We start from the raw sequence: 21,293 nt of genomic DNA on the forward strand, positions 1-21,293 counted from the left end.
ACACCAAAGTTTTCTTTTTACCTTCTTCAGCATCCTACAATATATTTTAATTTTCACATAAACCTTACAGATGAAAATGATTTTAAAATTACTAATAAGGAAGCATGAAAACTAAAATTAATCTATTAGGCACTTTTTTGCATCCTATTTACTCATCATTGTTACTCTGTAACATTTATTACTAATTTAAAACTGCAGACAGAAAAATTTGGGCCTTTTTTCTTTTTTTGTCAAAGTTTGGTTCCACCTACTCCTCCACTTCCAATTTTTGGAGTGTCTGCAACAGCAGTCACTCAGTCTGATTCATATTTTATAGATTTTTGTATCCTACTGCTCTCATACTGAGAAAACTAACAGAAGATAATGTTTTTGTATCCACTAAGGTCTGACCTTTAAAATAACTACAGGCTTTCCTGTTACCCTGCCCAGTACCATTTCACTAACCCTGGTTTATTTAGCTTATTTTAAAGCAGTAACAATTCATTATTCCACCATGCACAAAACAGGGTATATAATTTTACATATGTGATTATTTAAGGAATTTATGTCAGCAAAACGGTCCTGAATTTAGAAATACCAAAAAGGACATTTAGGTAGGTATTCAAATAAGCAGGAAGAAATGATGAATTTTGAGTTACAACAACTTCCAACAGAAGAGCAAACTTTGTTTACAATTCAGGCCCTACTACCTAAACACAATGAAAATAATTAAAACTGCTGGAAAAGTTACCACAATACAGTCAAAGCATTCAAATTCTTAAATTCCATTAGAGTGTTTTAAAATGTTGGCAAAACTTTATGTTCTCTCCTTTATAGAGGAGGAAAAAGCCACCAAAATTCCAACTTTGCCACATTAGGAAGTAAATACTCTTTACACAGAAGGTATTCAGAGTTCACCCTTGAAATGATTCCAGTAGGACTACCACCAAGTCTTGTCACTAAAGCTTCATTATAAAAAATTAAACCCAATCTAGGGAACAGTTTCTTGTCCAAAATGAGCTGGATATACACTGATAACCCAGTCTGTGCACAAATTAAAGCTGTTTCGCACTTTCCTGGTGACTGTGCTGCCTGCAACACGTGCATTACACTGCACCCTGGGAAATCTTCCTTCTGAGTTTCCCTTGATGGGCCATTAATTGTGAAAAAGGAGGTCACAACTCCTCTGTCCTCAGAAAACCTGGAGCAGCATTCCCACCATATACTGGCAGAAGAACAATTACAAATAAGTGCAACTCTGTGGTTGTACAACTTGTCCAGAAAAACTGAAGCTTGCCTTTTGAAAATCCCACTTCAAATGTCAGACACCTGTGTAATGGTGATGTATTTTCTGCTTGCCTAAGGTACACCAGGCAGATGTTCTGATGTCTTTGTTATAAAGCTCTAAACAGCAATGAAGTGAATCCACAAAAGAAACAAGAAATACAAATGTAAATACTCTTAAATTAGATGCTGTCTTTTATCGGGCAGACTGACTGAGCCAGAAAAATCAGACATCTTTCAAGCATGCAATTCCTTTGTCTGTATTATTTTTAAAAATTAAAATACCACATTATCGGGAAAATAGTCGTACTTACCGCCGAAAGTAGTAAAATCTACAAAACACTGGTGAGTGAGTGGGTTCTTCTCCTTTCTTACTTCTTATTAACCTACATTCTCTGCATTTTTGCAAATTTGGTCCTATTTCAGAGCAAGAATCATCCTGCAAAAAGGACTCTCCCGTTTGCTTCAGCTTCTTTACTTTGCGCCAATCTTTTAACACTGAGCGAGGTATACCAGCTGCAAAACAAGAGAGTGTGGGATGAGGTACTGGCAGTCCCTACTCCCAGATCCCAGTCAACATCAGTCAGTGTCCAACATTTCTTTTGTTACCTGCATAACACATTCCATTATTATTTCCACTTGTCTGCCTGTCAGCACCCAAGTTAAAACAGCAAAGGTACCAGTTACACTTAGGCAGGCAGGAGCACAGTTAAGTACCTGCTGAGCTCCCAAGATGCTGCATTTCCCATATATTAGCTGCATCGTTCACCAAATATTCTATTAAAACCATCTTCACAATCTCATTCTGACAAAACAAGCAAACAAATACAATACCTCAAGAAAGGTAGGTCTGGACTCTGTTTTAAGGGAAGATACAGGCAAAAAAGGTAACAATTTAATGAATAAAAGCAGAGCCTGAAAAAACCAACCCAAAAACCAAAAAAGAAACCCCTACTTCTTCAAAACTTATTTTTGCTGAAGGTTACAGATATGATTACAGAAGAGCAGCTCTGTTCACAAATCCATTTACTCTCTGTGGAGTTTCTTGGCTTTGTAGGGCTAAGCAGTATAATTCTATTTTCGATACAGAAGTCAGCAGATCTGACAGCGAGTAACATGAGGAGCAAGTCTATTGAGTAATATGTGCGATTTTCACATACACGATTTGAAACTGAACCCTGTTGTTATTTAACCAGGCTTTCATTTCAATGACTCTTAAAAGTGGCACCAGTCTTATCTGCAGATAGACAGAAGTATCTGTCATTTCATCTACCACTACTCCTGAAAGTTCATGTCCCGTGAACAGGATCTGATGCAGGATGACAGAGAGGTCAGGGTGCTAACTTTGGACTTGGTACCTGGGTTCAGATCAGTATTTTGCCAGAGATCACTTGTGCAAACTTTGCAAGTGACAGACTGCCTGTGCCTCAATTCATGGCCTACAAACTGCACCTCACACTCATCCAGGTCATGTCAGTAACTGGATTACAACTTGGGAGTAGAAACGGCCAAAGTACAGGTTTACTAGTCCAAAAACAATGTTTCCTGCCTTGGAAGCAGAGATCCTGGGTGTCATCTGGGAGCTGTTACACTTCAAGCTCTGTGGGTAGGAACTTGGAAGACCCCCAACACTTGGAGGGCTGTGCAATGCCTCGCTTTGCAGGAGGGAGCCTCACAGCCTGGAGCTCTGAGTGCTCTGGCTAGCACACGAGCTCCTGGGGCTTTCCAAAACAGCACCAGGACAAAGCAGTTTTCAACCCTGGCAGCATCCAGATACCACCCATGTTGCAAAACTGCCACTAAGCCCCAGATCCTGCAGCACAGTTCGTTATCTTCAGCCACCTACAGACAGCCCAGGCAGCTGTCCCAGAGGAACCTCTTCTTTCAAGAAAGCTCCTCGAGGTTGACTATGTTTTTGTGTAAATCTTTGTGGAAAGTTCTTTTTGAAGGAGAATCTCTGACCAGCTCTCTCTCAGAAATTATAACAACCACAGCAAATCTTTTGCAACAGTACAAAGGTCATAAAGACCTAACATGTTACATGTGTATGTTTACAGTTTACTTTAAGAAACGAAGCTGAAAAAGATTTTACAGACATGTTTGCCTTGATCTTCCCTTTGGTTGGGCAGGAAAAAAAGTAATACTATCATCACTGGACCCAATACCCAGAATACCTCAGACAGACTTACAACACTTCCAGAACCCAGTACAACTTAGGGATGGATCAAGTACTCTCAAATACCAGAAGAGTAACTTTATACATCCGACAGTGAAAAGCCACAGAATGTAATTACAGGTAGCATTGCTCATTTTCTTGCTACCTGTACTTAAAAATTCTTACAAAAAGTAATTTAATGGTAGACTCTCATACTCAACCAGACTAAAGACAAAAGAAGAGTCCTTGGAGAAGAATAAATTGGGATAAAAAATAAGGCGAGTTCTTACATAAAATCCCTTATGTTGCCAGACCAGTTTCTCTTTTCAGACTAATCTAGTTACAATCTGCTACATGTTACAGTATTACATTTAAACTGAAATTTGTATTTCCCTAAATTTCTTTATTCCTTAAACAAGAGGGATGTTAACACCATGTACTACACATGTTAGTTAGGAGTGTGAAATGACACTCCCTTAAACCTTTCATTAAATTAACCAAATCATAACACAGTGGCATCAGGCTCTCAAGGAACTGCCTCTGGCTTTCTGATCAAAGGATGAATTAAAACTCAACAGTAGAGAATCTCTCCCTCCAGCAATGCTCTAAAAATAAAGGCATTAGATCTTAAAATAAAAAAAGCCTCAACATATATATGTGTCTCAATACATATACATAGTTGTGCCATTTAGCACAACTATATGCACCAGCCTGCTCAATTCTGACGGACAGCATAAACCAGTTTGTTTACTGCTTATTTTTAGGCCAAGAACCAGTTTGTTAACATAGATATAAAAAAATGCTGTATTTCTTACACCACGGCATTTCAAATGGCCTTGAGACAGATAAATCTGGCCCTACTCATTTACACAGGTATGCTTTTAACTCTTTTCCCAGCTATCGTGCATGACAAACCCTCCAGGATTATCAGCGCTAGACTTCACATTAGTCTGTGTCCTCCAGATCAGATCAATATACTCACTGCTGTTATTGCTGCTCTGCAACTTCAGCTTGCTTTTCTCTTTGGCGCTCCTGCTAAGAACACCATTTGGTTTCACTTCTTCCTCGGTATCACCCTTTTTTTTCTGCAAATCATTTTGTTTCTTTTTGTAAGTTGGCTTGGGCTGCCGTTTAGTCCTTTGCTCTGACTTGCTCTCGCTTTCATCAGAGTCACCGCTTTCAGAGCCAGACTCATAAGTTCGTTTTCCTTTTCTCCTTGGGTGCTTCTCTTCCTTCACAAACTTATCTGCCAAGATTTTGCTATCTATGTTATTTTGCAAATCATTTGATGTAGAAGCTATTAAATTGACAGTACATGGCTTAATAATTTCTGAAACACTGTTCCCTGAATTCTCTTTTTTATTAGTGTTTTTATCTTCCTCTGAATGCCTTGTTAGCCAAGCCTTTTTCAGTTTAGTGTGGTAGTTTGGCTGACTCGTCTGGGAAGTTTGCCCACTGCCTACAGAGTTCGCTTTGTTTATTGTATTACAGACGACACCACTGTCTAGGGAGAGAGAGGTTGAAAATGTCTGATTTTTCACAGAGTTGGACTCGGCCTCACTGGTGTTACTACTTTTAAACTGAGCTGCAGCCAACGCCGCCTTGTGCTTTTTCAAATGGACAAAGTCAGTGGAGGTGGAGAATCCTGAGCTGGGCTGAGCAGCGCTGCCTGTGCTGCCAGCAGCGGGTGTAACCGGAGCTGGAGTGCTGACCTTGCATTCCTGGGCCTGGGCCACCGCCTGACTCCCAGCTCTCGAGGCCGGGCACTCCAGCGTTGTGCACGCCAGGACCGTGCTCGATAAGGAGTAAGTCACTTCTGAGCTGCCCCAGCTTGACGCGCTCGTCGTTGTCGCTGCTGATGCAGTGACATCCGTTTTGGTGCTGCAGATGATAGTTGTGGTGGGGGTGGCAGCACGAGGAATGCTGCCTTGCGAGACAGCTGGAAATTTCTTTTCATACTGTGTGCGAGCACTGTCTGAGTTCATATTTGGCAGAATGACTCTTCCAGTCTCCCTGGCTTCCGCTGTTTTCAGGCAATCTGCTTGATTTGTCACAGCTGAAGATCTCTCACTAGCTCGATCTTTGGAAGCAGGCTGCACTACTGCTACACTGTCGTACTTTGTGCTAGAAGGAGGACGCACAATAACAGATGCCGTAGCAGATTGCGACTTTCCACTCATTCTTTCAACGTGCCAATCCGCTTTTTCGTTATTTGGGGCATTATTAGACTTCCACATTTCTGATACGTTCTGTTCAGAAGTGCCCTTGTACACAGTCTGAGCTTCCTTGGGCTCAGGTACTAAAGTTGGTGGTTTCTGCAGCTCCTGTATTTTGCCACCACCACCAGCGTTAACGGGTTGAACGGGGGTTAGAGTTGGAGGTGAAAGGCTGCTATAGCTGCTTTCCTTCTTCTCCAGGTTCTGGTGTACAGGAGGGTGGAACACAGGGGCTCTGTGCAAGGCAGGCATACTCCGGAGTGTATTTGAGGATGAGATTGACAACTGAGTAGGGCTCCTGCTGTCACTTCTGAAAGAATTTACAGAGTGAGACTGCACTGACTGTGAAAGCTGCTCAGGTACCTTGCTTGTAGAGCCTTCGCTCTCTGGTTGGTGCTTAATTAAAGGTGGAGGTTTTGAAAGAGAAGAAATGTAAGAAGGGAGAGCCTGGGGACTAGCTGCTGTTGAAGGACAATTAGTTTGTTTATCAACATATGCCCCTGAAGCTTCCTTTGATGGGTAGGATCTTGGAGGTTCATTTACTACACTGTTAGACAAGGTAGTGAAATAGTTACTCTGTGGCAAACTCTGCGGAACCGAATGCTTCATTTTATAGAGTTCTGACACAGAGCGTTCAGCATCTTTGTCGTATTTCACCGAATGGCTTTTGGGACTTGAAGATAAGGATGTTACCCTGGAGTAGTTCTCTCTCTCTCCCTCCAGCGCTTTTATTTTAGCTGTGAAAGGAGCAACTTCAATACTTTCTTGGAGTATCCGTCTGTGTTCTTCTTTGTATTTGCTCAGTCGTTCCCCAGTCTCCTGTGGTGGCCTTGGCAGCTGGTTCAACATCGGATCTGCAAAATGTCTGTGCATATGGCTCTCCTTTGCTGCCTGCGTTCTGCTCTGCTCTAGCTCAGTCTTTACTGGTGCAGTGGTAACAGAACGCAAAGGTTCAACAAATGCCTTCCTCTCCAGTTCTCTGTTTGAAAAGGTTAAGCAAACACAAGTCAGTCTGAATGCAGTGCAACGTGCCAGACAGAAGACCTTTCTTCCCGTGCCCGAACAAAGTTATCTATTAACACAAAACCCCACTTTTCTTTATATTAGGTACAATTTTCAAAAGTATTCAGATGGCCCATGAATTGCAGTGCCATTATAAATCAACAGGGCAGCACACCGACAAGCCTGTCTCCACCCATGTCTGCAAATAAACTAAAATGAAGCTTGAAGGCAACACCACCTGCTGAAATGTACCCTCTCACACCGAGTTAAACAGCAAACTTACTCTTTGCGATGCTCTACGATACTTTTGGACAACGGAGGGCTGGAATGTGTTGTCAGTTTGAGAGGTCGCAGGGGATCTGCGCTGGATGGTCGCACGGGAATGTGACTCAGTAAACCAAGGCTGTCAGCTGAGGTCACTGGGGTGGGTTGGTGTAACCAGGGGCTGGGAGTATTCTGTTAATACCAACCAAAACAAAAAATAAAAACACATTTCAAAATAATCATGGGACCACAAGGGTCACTGTATCAAGTCCTACTCAATGATCAGAGAGAAATAATGGATTCCAGTATGAAATCATACCCAGTAAATAAAATTTAACATTTAAGTCACTTTTTTGATCAACTGGAACAATGCAATTGTACTTCCCCTGGACTTGTAGCATACAAAACAGTTTACACATTTCAGAAGCGTTCTTAGAACCACTTAATTTTCAAGTACTCAGGATGAACAGTTAATTCTAAAACAGCATCTCAAGTTCATCAAAATTAACAAACCAATGACAGCCTGACAACACTTAAGTTCAGTTATTAGTAAGAAGACCACAACTGCTTCAATGAATTGCAAGAAGTATTTCTTTGAAGATACAAATATGGCTTAATATTTCAGGAAGATAACTTCATCTCCAGCTTTATGACAAATCTCAATACAAGGGCTATAAGTAACTCCTTCCTGGATGTTCCTTTCTTCCCCCCAGCCAAATGATTATGATAATCCTAATTAATCTGCTTTATTTAGCCAGGTATTTTTATTTGGTATGATGATCATCATCACACTACTAAACCATAAATGTACACACCTGCCATACTGTGCAGCATGGCAAAGCCACAGTACATACAATTTTGTGCTCTGTACCTAAATACTCCAAAGGTGGGCAAAACCAACCTCCTTGTTTACACAGACACACTACTAAGTCTTAATTTATGAAGCTGTTTTTTAATCTACTACTTTCTTAAGGTTCTGTTTTCTTTCTTCTCTGGAACTTGTGTAACAGCCTGCAGGAAAGACCAAGAGTAGCTCTCTGTCTCTCCCCTTTCCCTGCCTCCTCTGCTTAGGAGAAGTGCGTGCAGCAGTGTGGAAAAGCAGGGCACCCTGTTCAAGTGGGGCTCAAGTGCTGGGGACAAGCCAAGAAGGGGGACTGAGACAAGAGTGAGCAGCGCTTTCACGTGCACCCCGAAGCCTCTCGGTGCTGCTCCATCCCCACCTTCTTCTCCTCACCAGTCCATCCCCCTCCTTCTCCCCAGACTTGGCAACTCCCAGTCGGGAACCGCTGCAGCAGAAGGGGAGCCAAGAGCTCTCATGACACACACACAGAGCACAGGATAGATCTGCAGGTGCTACGACTTTGAAGTTCTGATTTCTGTATTTTTGAATATTTAATCAACCGCTTGGGTTTGTGCGAACAGTTTTAGTGCGCACGTTTCCTGGGCCAGGAGTTCCCACGCTGTGGTGTTCCCACGAACAGCCTGTAAGCTGCATTAAGGTATTATGCAAAGAAGGCCTGTCACCTTCTCCCTAGAGGAGCCGGGGAACATCTGCCTGAGCACCAAGCATTGCTCAAACAGCTTTGTGACTCCACCTGTAGCATCTACGGCCCGGCCCAAAGATGGGAGCTGCGACAGCCACCCGTGGACAGGAGGGAAAGGTGGGCTTGGGGCACACTTCCCTCAGCTCACAGACACGGCTCAGCCCTGAGCCAAGGGTGGCTGCTGCTGCTGCTCTTACACAGATCCCTTTCTGTGATTGTGGCATCCATGCAAACCGACCTCGGAAACGCCCATTCTGGGTTTCTAAGATCTATTTAAAAAAGGCCTCCAGTGCGAAAGCCAGGAGACAAGTCACCACAAGACAATTGCCACATATCAACATAATTAAAAAACTACGTGCCTCGGTATGCAGGGCTGCATACTTCAGGCAGCCAAAGTGAAAACAACGTCTATCATAAGTTCTTTAAAACGGACTTTAGTATGGGGTGGAGCAGGCAGCAACATGAAAAGATAAATCCACCTATAGTTTTCTCTAAGGCTTTTCTTCTCTGCTGTGTTTGACTTTATCACATTTTAGATCAAACTTACTTCATATTACAAGGTCAACTCAAACTGACTGTTTTGGGAAAGACTGAGCCACAATGGTTTGGCTTTTCTCAAGAATGAGTCTGGGGAAGAATAGCTTTCCCCATGATGAAAAAGAAAAAAGTCTTTATAACCATTCAGGAACTCCAAGCTTTGACACAAAGGCTTACAATTTGGCAGAAGGACCACTGTCAGTGACACGCCTTTTGTGGTCCCTGTGAAAATCTGCCCAAATTAGGTCAAGTTGTAAGCCTCTAAAATCAGCGTGCACATGCTCAGTGGAGATTTGATTGAAGCTGGCAATAAAGCTCTCCGAAGTTTCTGTCTGCACTACACATGCTTCATCTTACACTATTCCTCTGAGGTGCCTGCAATGAGCATGCCATATCCCAAGCCTGCAGGAGCTGAGAAAACTTTTCCTGTAATTGCCACGTCTGCCTGCCAAACCCCGCCGCCGCACTGGGCGAGAGGCTGAAAAACACAAACCATGTCTTCTGAGACTTCAGTGGTTGTACTCAGCAAACAGACAGAGGAATCACCCTGACTTGAATACAGAGGAGTAAAAAACAGATGGGAAGGTAGGGATGTATGTCAACAGGAACAGAAGGGGAGAAAAAGATACACTGAGAGAGGGTACACAGATAGGTGTAAAGACAAGAGAGATGGGTGTAAAGTGCAAGAAAGATTTATAAATGCTAGAGTATTTCTCTTCAGAACTTCTGCCTCAATCTTTTGCCATTACTCAGGGAGCATACACAAAATTTCACTATGAAGACAATTGTCCTACCTCTCCTAGTGTTTCACTTACCCAATGGTTTACACAGTTCGAGGTAGCAAATATCTACCCAGTGAACTTGAGTTCCCTGACAATGGTTACTGCTGGAGTTCCATTCCTAGCTCTCTGCCTACTCAAAAAACCCACCATGACAGTACAGTCGGTGTGACACAAACTACCACATCTGGGAGACACCAGGTCCAGCTAAATACATCATTAAGAAAAGAGCTCAACTTACCCTTCTCAAGGAAGCCTCTGCGTTAACAGGAGTTTCTGGGTGGACCCATTTGGAGGAGGGCAGACCGAGTCCTGAGTAAGCATGTGTTCCGTTTGGATACTGCCAAATAATTGGATAAAGCCCTAGCTGATTATAGGAAGCAGAAGGATGAGCTTGTCCGAGAAGATGTGGAGACTGGTGTTGTAACATCTGTTGCTGCTGCTGGTGTGCTAATGCCAAATGGCTTAAGCTGCTGGCATGAGCAGTCTCTAGTCGCGGGTGGGCACCCAGCAAGGAGGCAGCAGGCACTCCGGGCAACACTGCGGGGAGCAGATGAGGGTGATGGACGGAATGGTGGGAGGCGCTACTAAGGGGGTGAGTGTTAATAGCAGACAAGGGAGCCTGAGCTGAAGACCCAGCGAGCAGATGGGATGAACCAGTTAATGCAGGATGATGAGCATTTGGATTTAAACAGGTTCGGTGGGATGAGGAATGCAGAGGATAATTATGCTGATGCAAATAAGGTGAAATGTGATTAGTTCCTGTTTCTTGTCCAATCAGAGTGGGGTCCCTGTATACTGTGAAATGTTCATTCTTGTCAATGATAAGAGGACTTTTAGTAGCTTCTAGAGCACTAACTCTAGCTGGAACTGGATGAAAACTAGACCTAGGCAAATCATGATCAGTTTTATTGGCTGACCTTGTTAATCCAGTAGCATGGCTGTTTTGGGAACTAACCTTAGACTTCACAGTATCAGAAGACTGGGTGAATTTAGGCTTAACATCAGGTGACTTTGTTTTAGGATGATCAACTGAAGCACTAGATTTTGACTTCACAGAATCGGGGGCTGGACTTTGTTTACGCAGTTTACTCTCTTCTGCTAGAGAAGCTACATTTAACGAAGACATAAACGAGCCATACTGCACTTTCTCTTTTTCAGAATTTAAGTGTTCATTTACTGGCAACGCTTTTACAACCCCAGGTTGTATCAAATCCGTTTTAACAACACTGTTAACCCAACTTTGATCAGCTTCCTGTTTTCTTGCTTCAAGGAAATTTGCATTTGCAAACTGCTGTTTTAAATCGCTGCTGTGAGATTCTATTTTCTGAACTGTTTGCAAACCAAAGGTACTTGCAGCATTATCCTGGTTCTCCTTTTCAGAGTTGTTTTTATTAGTAACGTCAACAACACATTTTGGAGTAGGAGGTCTGGGTAAAAACTGCTCATCTTTTAACTCCGCAGTATGATGTTTTTCTGCATTACACTCTAGAGCATGTACATCCTTGGCATTCTGCTCATAAGGCGTTGGCTGCTCTCCTGCATGGAATGAAGATTTTTCCTGCTGATCCAAGACTGATGACTTCAGCCTTTCTGTTTCTTCATGGTTTTTATCCTCCCGTACTTCATCCCAAGGAGACCGTCTATCCGTTAGCGTCTGTTCTACTCCCTCAGTAGGTTGGGATTTTCCTTCTTCCCCATTTATCTTTGAAGTGTTCTTGCTTTTTAACTCATTTTCTGAATTTTGCTCTGAGGATGAATCTGTTAATCTTTTATTCGAAATTTCTGAGTCGCTGCTTTCAGAATAATCTGAGATATTGTCTGTCCGCAGTCTCTTCATATTTAACTTTTTTTCATCCTCTTCAGGTTTTCTTCTTTTGCTAAGAAAGTGTTTATTTTTGGTTTTGGGGTTTTCTGTAAAAGATAAAAACACGTCTATCACATTTTCAGCCTAATACAGTTTTAAGAAACTCTCCCTCCCTTTCCCTGCTTTTACCTCCTCGACCTATATAATCATATCTTTCGTCTTTCATCTTCTCTTCATCAGGCATGCTGCTATCAGAGCCTTTCCTCTTGTTTGGCCGAGTATTCCTCTGTTGCTGGTGCTGGTGAGAATTCTGTTTTGGTGCTGCAGTTTGGGAATTCATTGCTGGTCTGGGACTATTTGCTTGTGCACGTGTATAATGACCCTAAAAATAATTTGTGATTAATGGACTTAAATGCAATGTAAATTAAGTGTCTTTAAACATGTATTTTTAACATTCTCAATATATGAAAAATACTTAGGTAAAAAGATAAATGTATCTACATGAACTGTGTTGCTGTTCTGGTTGGAACGAGACCGTCGGCGTGAAGTGATGCCAATATTTTCACCTTTCAACAAAGAGTGAACAACATCATCTAGAAAGGTCATCTGAACCATAGAAGGATCAACATTCTGAGGTTCTAATACCTGGTTTATGAAGAAAAAAAAAGAGAAAGAGAGAAAATAACAATCAGCAGATGTTCAGACAACACCCTATCTGTATTTTCTGTATCAGTGTTCACCAGTCTATTTTGTGTGCTAAAGACTAATCAGAGAAAAGCCTACTTAATCCTGACAAGCAGAACTGACATATGACACAACAAAGGCTGGGAACAGTGTCAAACTAAAGCAAATGTGTCTTTACATATCATAGCAAAAATAACTTTTTTTTTTTTAAAGAGAAAGGACCCCACCACCACTTCTTTCCCTCCCTTCCCTGACCTGCAAATTTGAGACTAAACTGAGCTATTCATAGAATAATACCTAAGTAGCAATTATGATACACAAGCATTTTATAAAATTTATTTCATATACTACAAATTATATTGCAGAAGCACATTACAGTATTGCTTCCAACAGAAGCAAAACTGCTGCAAGAAGGGAACCAAAATGATCAGAGGCAAAAATTCTAAAGACTAGTGTTACTAGTAAGGAATATCATAAAGCAGGAAATGCTAACCAGATCTTCAAAGAATGTGGCACAAAGTGAAAAAAATAACACTTGGGGAAAATCAATTAGAGAGAATTAAGGGAAAGAATGTATTTGAGTACCAGACTAGTTTTTATTGTCACACACGATTTTGTCAGTCATTTCAAGGCAGATAGGTCATTCCCTACATTACTACTGAGTCATTACTCTCCTGAAGTAGAATTCATTACTGCCACTAAAAACACCAGTATTAATTCTTTTTGCAACATCAAATTCAGAAATAAAACTGAAACCCACCACACTAAATATAAATTAGGGCTGTAGTAAATGCTTAATTCAACAAATGGCTATTTCAATTACTTGGAAAAAGTAATTATTATTACTGCAGCGCTAAAAGATTTCATCATTGGGAAAGAAATTCCCAACAGAACTGACAGGGAAGACCAGTTCTTAAAACCAGATTGCTTCACTTCAAAGCCTTCACTAGTGAAGTAGCAACAGCAGAAGGAATTGTAGACTGGTATTAATCATATCACTGTCCAAGTGCTCAGCTCCAGGGGGGTTTAACCACTGGCCCAGTGCAGTCGTGCCGTAGTTTGAGCGCAGTGACACCCTCACCCTGCTGGAACCAAACAGCTCCGTGGGTTTCTCAGTACCAGTGACAGAAATTAAGACCTCCCAGTGTGCAGTTTGCTTGTAGCTTGTTTTCTGGGTATCCTCTATCAAACTCACCTGGTCATTCATAACAACCATAGTGCGGGTGAAGAGATCATGGTGAGTGATGATGCCAGTGAACCACTGGGTGGCAGAATCCTGTCTGTACACTCTCACCCTATAACCATTTAAGGAGTACGGACCTTTGGAAGAGGAAGAAATAAAAAAACCATTGAGGAATTAAGAAAAAAAAAAGGCATACATGGGTTTTCCTGCCTGTTTTTTTTTTTTAAGCTTCACAGCAAACATACAGTGCTCATGGCATGAGGAGCAAACCACAGCCAATTCTGGCACAACACTGCCTGTGGATTTTATTTGATTTAGGAAGACATTTTGAAATGTAAATGGTACATATAAGTATGTTTTAAGGTCAATTCAGCTAACATTTTCAACATACAATTTTCTTCTCTTAACTAAATCTTTCTGCAACCATGATGACACATGATGGGAAAACTCCTGCCTACAAACAGCAACCACAGAAAAGTAATCTGAAAGGCTAGAAAGTGGCAGCAGTGGGTTATACAGAAGCTATTTAACAGGCTAGTCACATGCTCAGCTGGTTTGCTGGTGAAAAGATTTACATCTTCGTGGTTAGGCTCTGCATCTGCCAAGTCTTTCCCATAAGTGACCACAGAGTTTCTCCCCATTACAGCAGGCAGAAAGGCAGCTGAGTGATCCCATGCCTGCTATGGCCACACAGAACACTCAAGCACACACGGTATGAAGACTTCGGTTCCTGTTTTCAGGAACACAAAGACACCTCACACACTTTGCAAAGCTCAGTTTAATTCACTTCCAAAAGCCAACAGGCATGGGGAGACAGTATGATACAGTACCTACTTTGGAGTCTGTTTCAAGACACAGAAATTGAGATTCAACAATTTTATTCATGTTCAGTGTCTCAGTTGATCCCTGGGACCCTAAGCTTCGTCACACTTGATGTTTATACAACATTTTGTCTGACCAAGCAACCCTGCCACCAAGTTCAGTTCCAACCGTGTGGGTTTTGCTACTTCTGCAACCAAACCCCAGGCACATAGGAAGGGAAGCAAAACCACTCAGTGACAACCTACAAACAGCCTAACTTAAGTGATTTAAGAGTGCTTAGCTGCTGAACCACACAGGCAAGGCCAGAATTCCCCTGTCTTTCCTAAAGATCATTTTTTCCAAGCCCTGCCTAGTACATTAAGCAAGCTCAAACATCTGCAGGAAACAGGCCAGGGACCTCGCAGGTGACAGCTTTCTCTGGTAAAAATCAGCCACCTTCACACAACTGAGTCCAACTCTGCATATGACTGTGTGTGACCACAAGGATTGTTTTTAATGTCACATTTCCAAGTGGTCTTAAGGTTTAATTCTGGAACCTTAGCAAGGCCTTCTGAAATACCTTTTGCATGTGGTTTTAAAACCAGCTGGGAACAGAAACGCCCTTCTCACCATCATCCACATCACTCGTGGTGCAACTGAAACCTCGAGACCTACTGAACCGCTTGAGCCACCAGTGTTAACTCACCCCTGGAGCGTGTCTCCACACACTCAGCTGCACAGACAAGGGTCAGAAATGTGCCAGCACAGGCGCTGCCAATCACACATACGTATGGGTAGGAAAAAGAGGAAGAATCCACAAGCTTAATGTCTCACATTCCTGGTCTTGGACCAGACGGGGTTCCCGTGGGGACACATTTCCTGATGGCTTCTCTCCAACTCTTACTCCATATGCCCCTGCAAAACGCCTCCAAGCTCAGCTCCCACACTTCTGGCTGCCTGACCCATCCACATTCTCCACATCTTGAACTTTTAATGGCTGTCCCAAAGCTCTGTCTTATTCAGACAGTCCCAGTAAAATTTTGCCTCTGTCTCTGTGCAGATTTGCCATTCCTACTTTCCTATCCCAGCTCCTCCTCTCTTGCATCCTACTGCTAACTGCACAATGATTTTCAGTCTCTTGCATAACCAGAACCAGCCTCTCCCCAGCTTCTTGTCTCGTTTTAGCATTTAAGATTCCAGGCCCTTAGCTTCTAAGTCCTTTCCCAGTCTTCTCAGCTTACAAGCTTCATCCTTCCTTCTCCAACAGCTTCCAGCTTCTCCTACTCCTCTGCACTGACCCAGTGCCAATTTCTTTCCTCTTACTCCTTGTTCTAATCTCTGTCTGTCCTTCATCCCAGCTGTTACCCCATCTATTTTAAAAGAGACTTTATCTACCTTTTAAAAGCAGAGGGTTGGGGTTTTTTCTTACGTGCTGCTGGAGTGACAGGAAGAAGGAGAAAGATTAAACTGCAGTCACACGCCACAGGCCAGCTCAGCTCCAGCCCAGCCCAGCCACAAGCAGACATTACAGGAAAAGCCTGGCTTTGTTTCCAGTCCCTGGTTGAATCACGCTTAGCTACATATTGTTTGAACAGCCTGTGCAGTACTATGAGGAAATATGTTCAGGGCTGAAGCACACTCAGTGTTTCGAGAGGATTATTATACACTCAGCCTGAGATTGTAGTGATAATAAATCTAATAGGAAGAAAAAAATCAAACATTTTAATTGTTAAAAATTAAAGACACTTCACTATGTTCCTTGAACTGGTTTTATTTGTCCCAAAAGCTTTCAACCTGGCCAAGTCTGGGAGGAGCCTGGGGGTTTTTTTTAAACAAGGAATAAACTACTTTCCTGTCAAAGCTACAATCTCTACTGCAGAGCATGCTGCTGTGACTGCTGCCCAAAGGAAAGGTTACACGGGCCAATTTTTTTACTTTAGTCTCATTCTTGTAAATAATTGGACTGGCTTCAACTAAAATTCTCCCTCCTCAAACTGGCATGTTTCTTTTCAAACATCTGGAATCTGATTTTAATGATTTTATCCAACCCTCCTCTTTCTTCAGATAAACTGCATTTTAACTGTGAGAGTCAACATAGAAAATACTAAGTTATGACATGAAGGTTTCAAGCATGACAGACAACAAGGAAAAGGCTGGATCCTAAAGATGTTGCAGAGGATGAAGTAAGAGAATATGGTGATAACCTTAACAGATATGTCTAGACAGGGTAGAACTGAAAACGTTGCTTAAATTGCAGGGAACAAGAAAATGGTAATAATGGAGAAGGTGAAGCAAACCACAGAAGAGAAGGAAGGAGAAAAGGAGGATAACACGACTAGGTCACAGCAGCTGGCACTGCCAGAGGGCTGTCTGTAAGCCACTGCAAGGGCTGTGCCAAATGCAAAGTCTCCGTGACCAGGAGCAGATTATGTCCCGGGAGAATGTGACAGAAGTCCCCGCTGCCTGACCGCCATCCCCCGGGGCAGAGGTGGTGGCACTGCCAAGGGCCTCGTGGTTGGCACGTCACTGCCCCAGGGAGCTCGTGTCTCCTCAGGTCACATATCACACCAGGGCAGCAAGTGCATTTGAACTGCAGCTTCTCCTGAGATGAGGAAAACTGCTCTGAAGGAACATTTGGATTAGATTCATCTCACCGTCCAAGACACTCTGCATTTGTGCACTTCTAAGCACAAACATCTATTTGAGAAATTATATGTATAAAGACAAAAATACAGTTCCTGCAATGATGGGAAGTAAATAAGTTGTGTGGATGGTGGGCTTGCAGTCTCATTTAGATGATAATTTCAATATTGCTGGGGCTTTGCTCAAGTATTGATTCTGTACCAGTGTAACAGAGACTTTTATAACTGCCTTATTACTGTTACTCTAATAAAATACAGTAAACAAGCTCAATTTTAGTTTCCATTTCATACAGCCCTAATTCGATTTTGCATCACCTCTCAATCCGGTTTTGGCTGCAAATTTCATCAACAGACTATTAACTTGTGTTGCATCTGAGGATATTAAAGTAAAATCTAAAATGACACCAACATACCGACTCCCTATGTACATAATTCCACAAGTTGCTTTTTCAGCATCCTTTTTCTGTGGCCCATAAGAATAATCACATCTAGTCAAATTAGAAACTCCGCAGAAGGAAAGGCATAGGTTTTTTACTGTAACTTCAATATTAAACTTACCATATTCCTTTGGTCTTCTGATCTTAGCTTTATCAAAGAAACCAGACAGCAAGAAAACCTCAGAACCATCCTCAAATTATCTGATTATTTACTGCTTCCCTCCCAATCTTCATTTATAAAATGACTGCTTAAGCATTTTTGTTCTGAAACTGCTTTACTGTTTGCATGGGGATTTTAGCCCAGACTGCAGAGGTTAGTTTCTGCCTCCCATCCTAGGAATGCCTCTGAAGAGCTGCCTGCATGTCAATGAATATATTGCCAATGCAATAGTATTTTTATTATCAGCAAGGTGGAACCAAAATAATTTCTTCTAATTCATACTTGTTTTCTTGTAACTTGAATCTACAGTGTCAATATTCTCGTATACAGCATTTGCTGCAACCTTCCAGCATTAGACTCGAGTTACAAAATTGTGATCTGAAAGGCACTTTTCAGCCAGGGGGTGAGGGTGTGGGGTGGGGATCTGAAAGTATTCTTCATCTGTGACAGAACTGTGAAGAACTACAAGCACAGACAGGTATCTGAGAAGTTATCACACGTAACAGTAACACTACAGAGCACAGAACAGTTTTAAACATGCCAAAATGTGAGGGGTTGCCATTCATACACACTTATTTTCACAACAAACTTCATAAAATATCTATGTTCAGACTAATGATATTCAGCTTTTGCTGTAAACACTAAAACATCAAACAAGTTAAGAACAGTCTGAAGCAGCCACCAACAAGCTTCTTACATAGTCTTGTTTTCTTGTATTAACAAATACTTCCAAAAAATTACTTCCAAGTTAGAAATATATTCTCCATTATATCACAAATGCTATGGGATGAGTCCCACACAAGTAATGGCCTTTAACTAGCTAACACAGAATATAAATAACACAATTTCCCACATAATTACCTTGCATAAAAATCTCCTGAACCTTTTGTTCCTTTACCCAGGCTTTTACCTCCTCATGTAACTGCGGGTTATCCCTGAGAACTGGGTTTAGACTGTCTACGTCGTCCTAAAGTAGAGATTAAAAAAAGAACCATATGTTATGTTTACTTGTAACATTTTTGTTTATTTTCCTACATGTATTTTTAAAGTACAATATTAAGTAGTTAGACACTAATTTTACTGATTGCCTACAAATCCCTGAGTTATTTTTAGAAAAAACTTAAAAGCATAACAGAGTGCTAAAAGTTATTTCATGGGAACATGGTATGTCAGATCCCACATGTGGCCAGACTTGTAAGCTATTAATAGGATCACACTTTCATAAATACTGTCTTACTACAAGCTAAAAATGCCCTCTAAAGACTTCAGTGTTTACAGGTATGCACAAAGAATTGTTTAAATAATGATTAAATTATTTTTTAAAAAAACCTGTTTTCCATATCCGTAAAATTTAACATGGACATATTGAGCATAAGCACAGATACAAACCCCACAAATATAATGCATAATGCATAAGCTGTATTTTAAGAGAAACAAGCATTCTGAGAGAAACACCATTGCTGATTTTCAAATATGTTGGTCTTTGTTAATTAGGTCACTTCAAATAAGACACACTTTAATTTCTATTATATTCAGTTTCTGGAAAAGATTCTTTTTCACTATTTGGTAGGACATAATCTGGGAAATTAAGACATATTCAGTGGCACTGTCCTCCTAACAAGAAAAAATTAGGCACAGAATCTGGTTCGTATCCTTGCAAGCATGGCTTAAATCACCATCCATCTTTTGACTCCTAGAACACCTATTTCTCTGCTTCAGAACAAACTTGCTATTTCTGTCTTTGAGGCTGTGGCAGAGAAAAAAAGCTGCACCACAGCCTGGAGACTCCTCATGCAGAAGATGGCCTTGGAAATCCGTGAGCGGCAGGAACATTCACTTGTACCAAGAGAACTTCAGACAGCTAAAATAATGAGAGCAATTCTCCACATACAAAATGTAAAATGTTTTATCAGTACTGCAGCTGAGATCAAGCAATTTCTTTCCTTGATCTCCAACAAGTTCCTTGATGTATCACAATTTATTATGAAGAGCTCCAGCCGCAGAATACAGAGATACAAGCAACACCCAGTGAATCGTGCATTGCTGCCAGGCCGCTCCAGTGACACGAAGCAATTTCTCTCTATTCATCTGGATGAGATTATTCTTGCTAACCCACTGATCACAGGATATCTATTTCAAATTTAAAATTCGCTTCCTGACACTTGGGGATTTGCTGTGCTCCATTATGGAGAATGCATCGATGCTTTGGTTGTTAGAGAAAATTACTCTCTCTCCTTATGCTTTTGCAAAGGCTATGGCCTTGGATCCAGAAGAAATGGTCAAGATGACCATTTTAATACATGTAAATTGGAACAAAGTGAAGGGAAGATCAGCAGGACCTCTACCCCAACCAGGTTAAGTATGTTGCTGGCATTACCAGAGGCACACGAGGGTCACAACCAAAATTTATTCAAGGATGACCTCTCCTGAGGCAATCTAAAAGGAGTATTAGCTATTCTGCCTACTTGTGCAAATCCATTTTTGCACTGATCCTACCTACAGAAGCAACCCCACCACTGGAAAGAGGGGATGATTTGCCAGGGGAACACAATAGACCCTGGGACTGGAGCAGTGGGATGACCATTCATCTGTCCTCCTTCCCGTGAACTCTCTTTTCACAGCAGTTGCAAGAGATTCCTGCAATAAAAATTTTCCCTCAGATCCACAAGCATTGGACCCAAGTGACAGACCAAGGCACTGCAATACTGAAAACCTGGCTGATTTACAAGTGCAGTTAATATGCAGATCTTGTACACTTTGAATTATTCCTTCAGCCCCATCTAAGAAAATTTGTATCTTCATTTTGAGACTTACACAATTAGGTACCATGAAGTCAAACCTGTTACTCTTAACATTATACTACTTTTGGGAGTTCTTTATGTGAAGTTTTTGAGTCTCTATGTCATCTTAAGCTAATTTTGATTTGTTTCCTGAAGGCAACAGACACTGCTGCTTTTCTTTTTTTAGATTTCACATCCTTCCTAAGCATCTTGGCCTTCTTTGAACTTGACAAAGAAGATACTGGCCCATCCTACGTATAGTACATTTGAACCTTTTTTGCTCTATCTCTGAATTCAGATGCATGACATCAGTACCTTGGCTGAGAGTGCTCCATGTGAACACTTAAAAAAGGAGACTGCAAAGTCCATTTTGTACTTATTTCCTCACTCTTGGTGAAAGATGAGCTCATCTCAAAGATGAGCTACAAAAGGCACAAGTGAGGTCAAAGACCCATTACACAAACCGCATGTAGGTATGACTGGGATTATCAAAGAGAACCCAGAGATTCTAAATGCACACACAATACACATTTAACATCTTAATCATGGGAGGGGGAGATACTAATAGAATAAGTTCCTGAAATCTTAAAAATTCTGTTCTTTTCTGCACATATATCTAAGAAAAAAAGTGTGTGTCTGTGTGTCATGATTTACCTTTTCCATCTTTAATCTTAAATCTGAAACCCAAAACTCAGGAAATTAATTGCATAATGTATTAAATTGTAGGACAGTGGCCTTAAGCACACGATTTCAGCACACACCACAAACTGGCAAAAGCAGGTAGACACAAGTAAGACTGATGACTTGCCATCTCTTCCGTAGTTTAGCACTGAAGACAAGCAGATAACTCTGCAGTGCCCAGTCCTTTTCCTTTCCCTGTATTTATATTGCTCAAGGAACAATTACTGTCTAGAGTTTTGAACCTTGGCAATTGTGACCTTCAATTTTCCTCTCCTCCTTGGTTGAAGCAGCATGATTGACAGACTAACAGACAGAAGATGTAAACGCCCTGCAGGATTTTCCTCCAAACTTTTCCTCA

At 41.5% G+C, this 21,293-nt stretch overlaps 1 protein-coding gene across 7 annotated transcripts in view; it reads right to left on the reverse strand.

Moving 5' to 3' along the window:
* JMJD1C (jumonji domain containing 1C) overlaps nt 1-21,293 on the reverse strand; it is a 155,914-nt gene that overhangs the window by 19,919 nt on the left and 114,702 nt on the right. For 5 of the 7 annotated variants that reach the window (XM_027737282.2, XM_027737288.2, XM_027737283.2 and 2 more), the window contains 8 exons: nt 18,336-18,441; nt 13,447-13,571; nt 12,069-12,212; nt 11,757-11,949; nt 10,002-11,674; nt 6,920-7,092; nt 4,401-6,613; nt 1,578-1,779 (listed from right to left, as the gene is read on the reverse strand). In XM_027737282.2, coding sequence (XP_027593083.1) covers nt 1,578-1,779; nt 4,401-6,613; nt 6,920-7,092; nt 10,002-11,674; nt 11,757-11,949; nt 12,069-12,212; nt 13,447-13,571; nt 18,336-18,441 — 4,829 coding nt within the window. Of the gene's footprint in view, nt 1-1,577; nt 1,780-4,400; nt 6,614-6,919; nt 7,093-10,001; nt 11,675-11,756; nt 11,950-12,068; nt 12,213-13,446; nt 13,572-18,335; nt 18,442-19,970; nt 20,094-21,293 lie in introns of those variants that run through there. The other 2 variants (XM_027737287.2, XM_027737285.2) reach the window with 2 other exon arrangements.

The sequence above is a fragment of the Pipra filicauda genome, unplaced genomic scaffold, assembly GCF_003945595.2.
Source record: "Pipra filicauda isolate LSUMZ 115617 unplaced genomic scaffold, ASM394559v2 scaffold398_size834171_pilon, whole genome shotgun sequence".
In the NCBI taxonomy this organism is placed as follows: Eukaryota; Metazoa; Chordata; class Aves; order Passeriformes; family Pipridae; genus Pipra; species Pipra filicauda.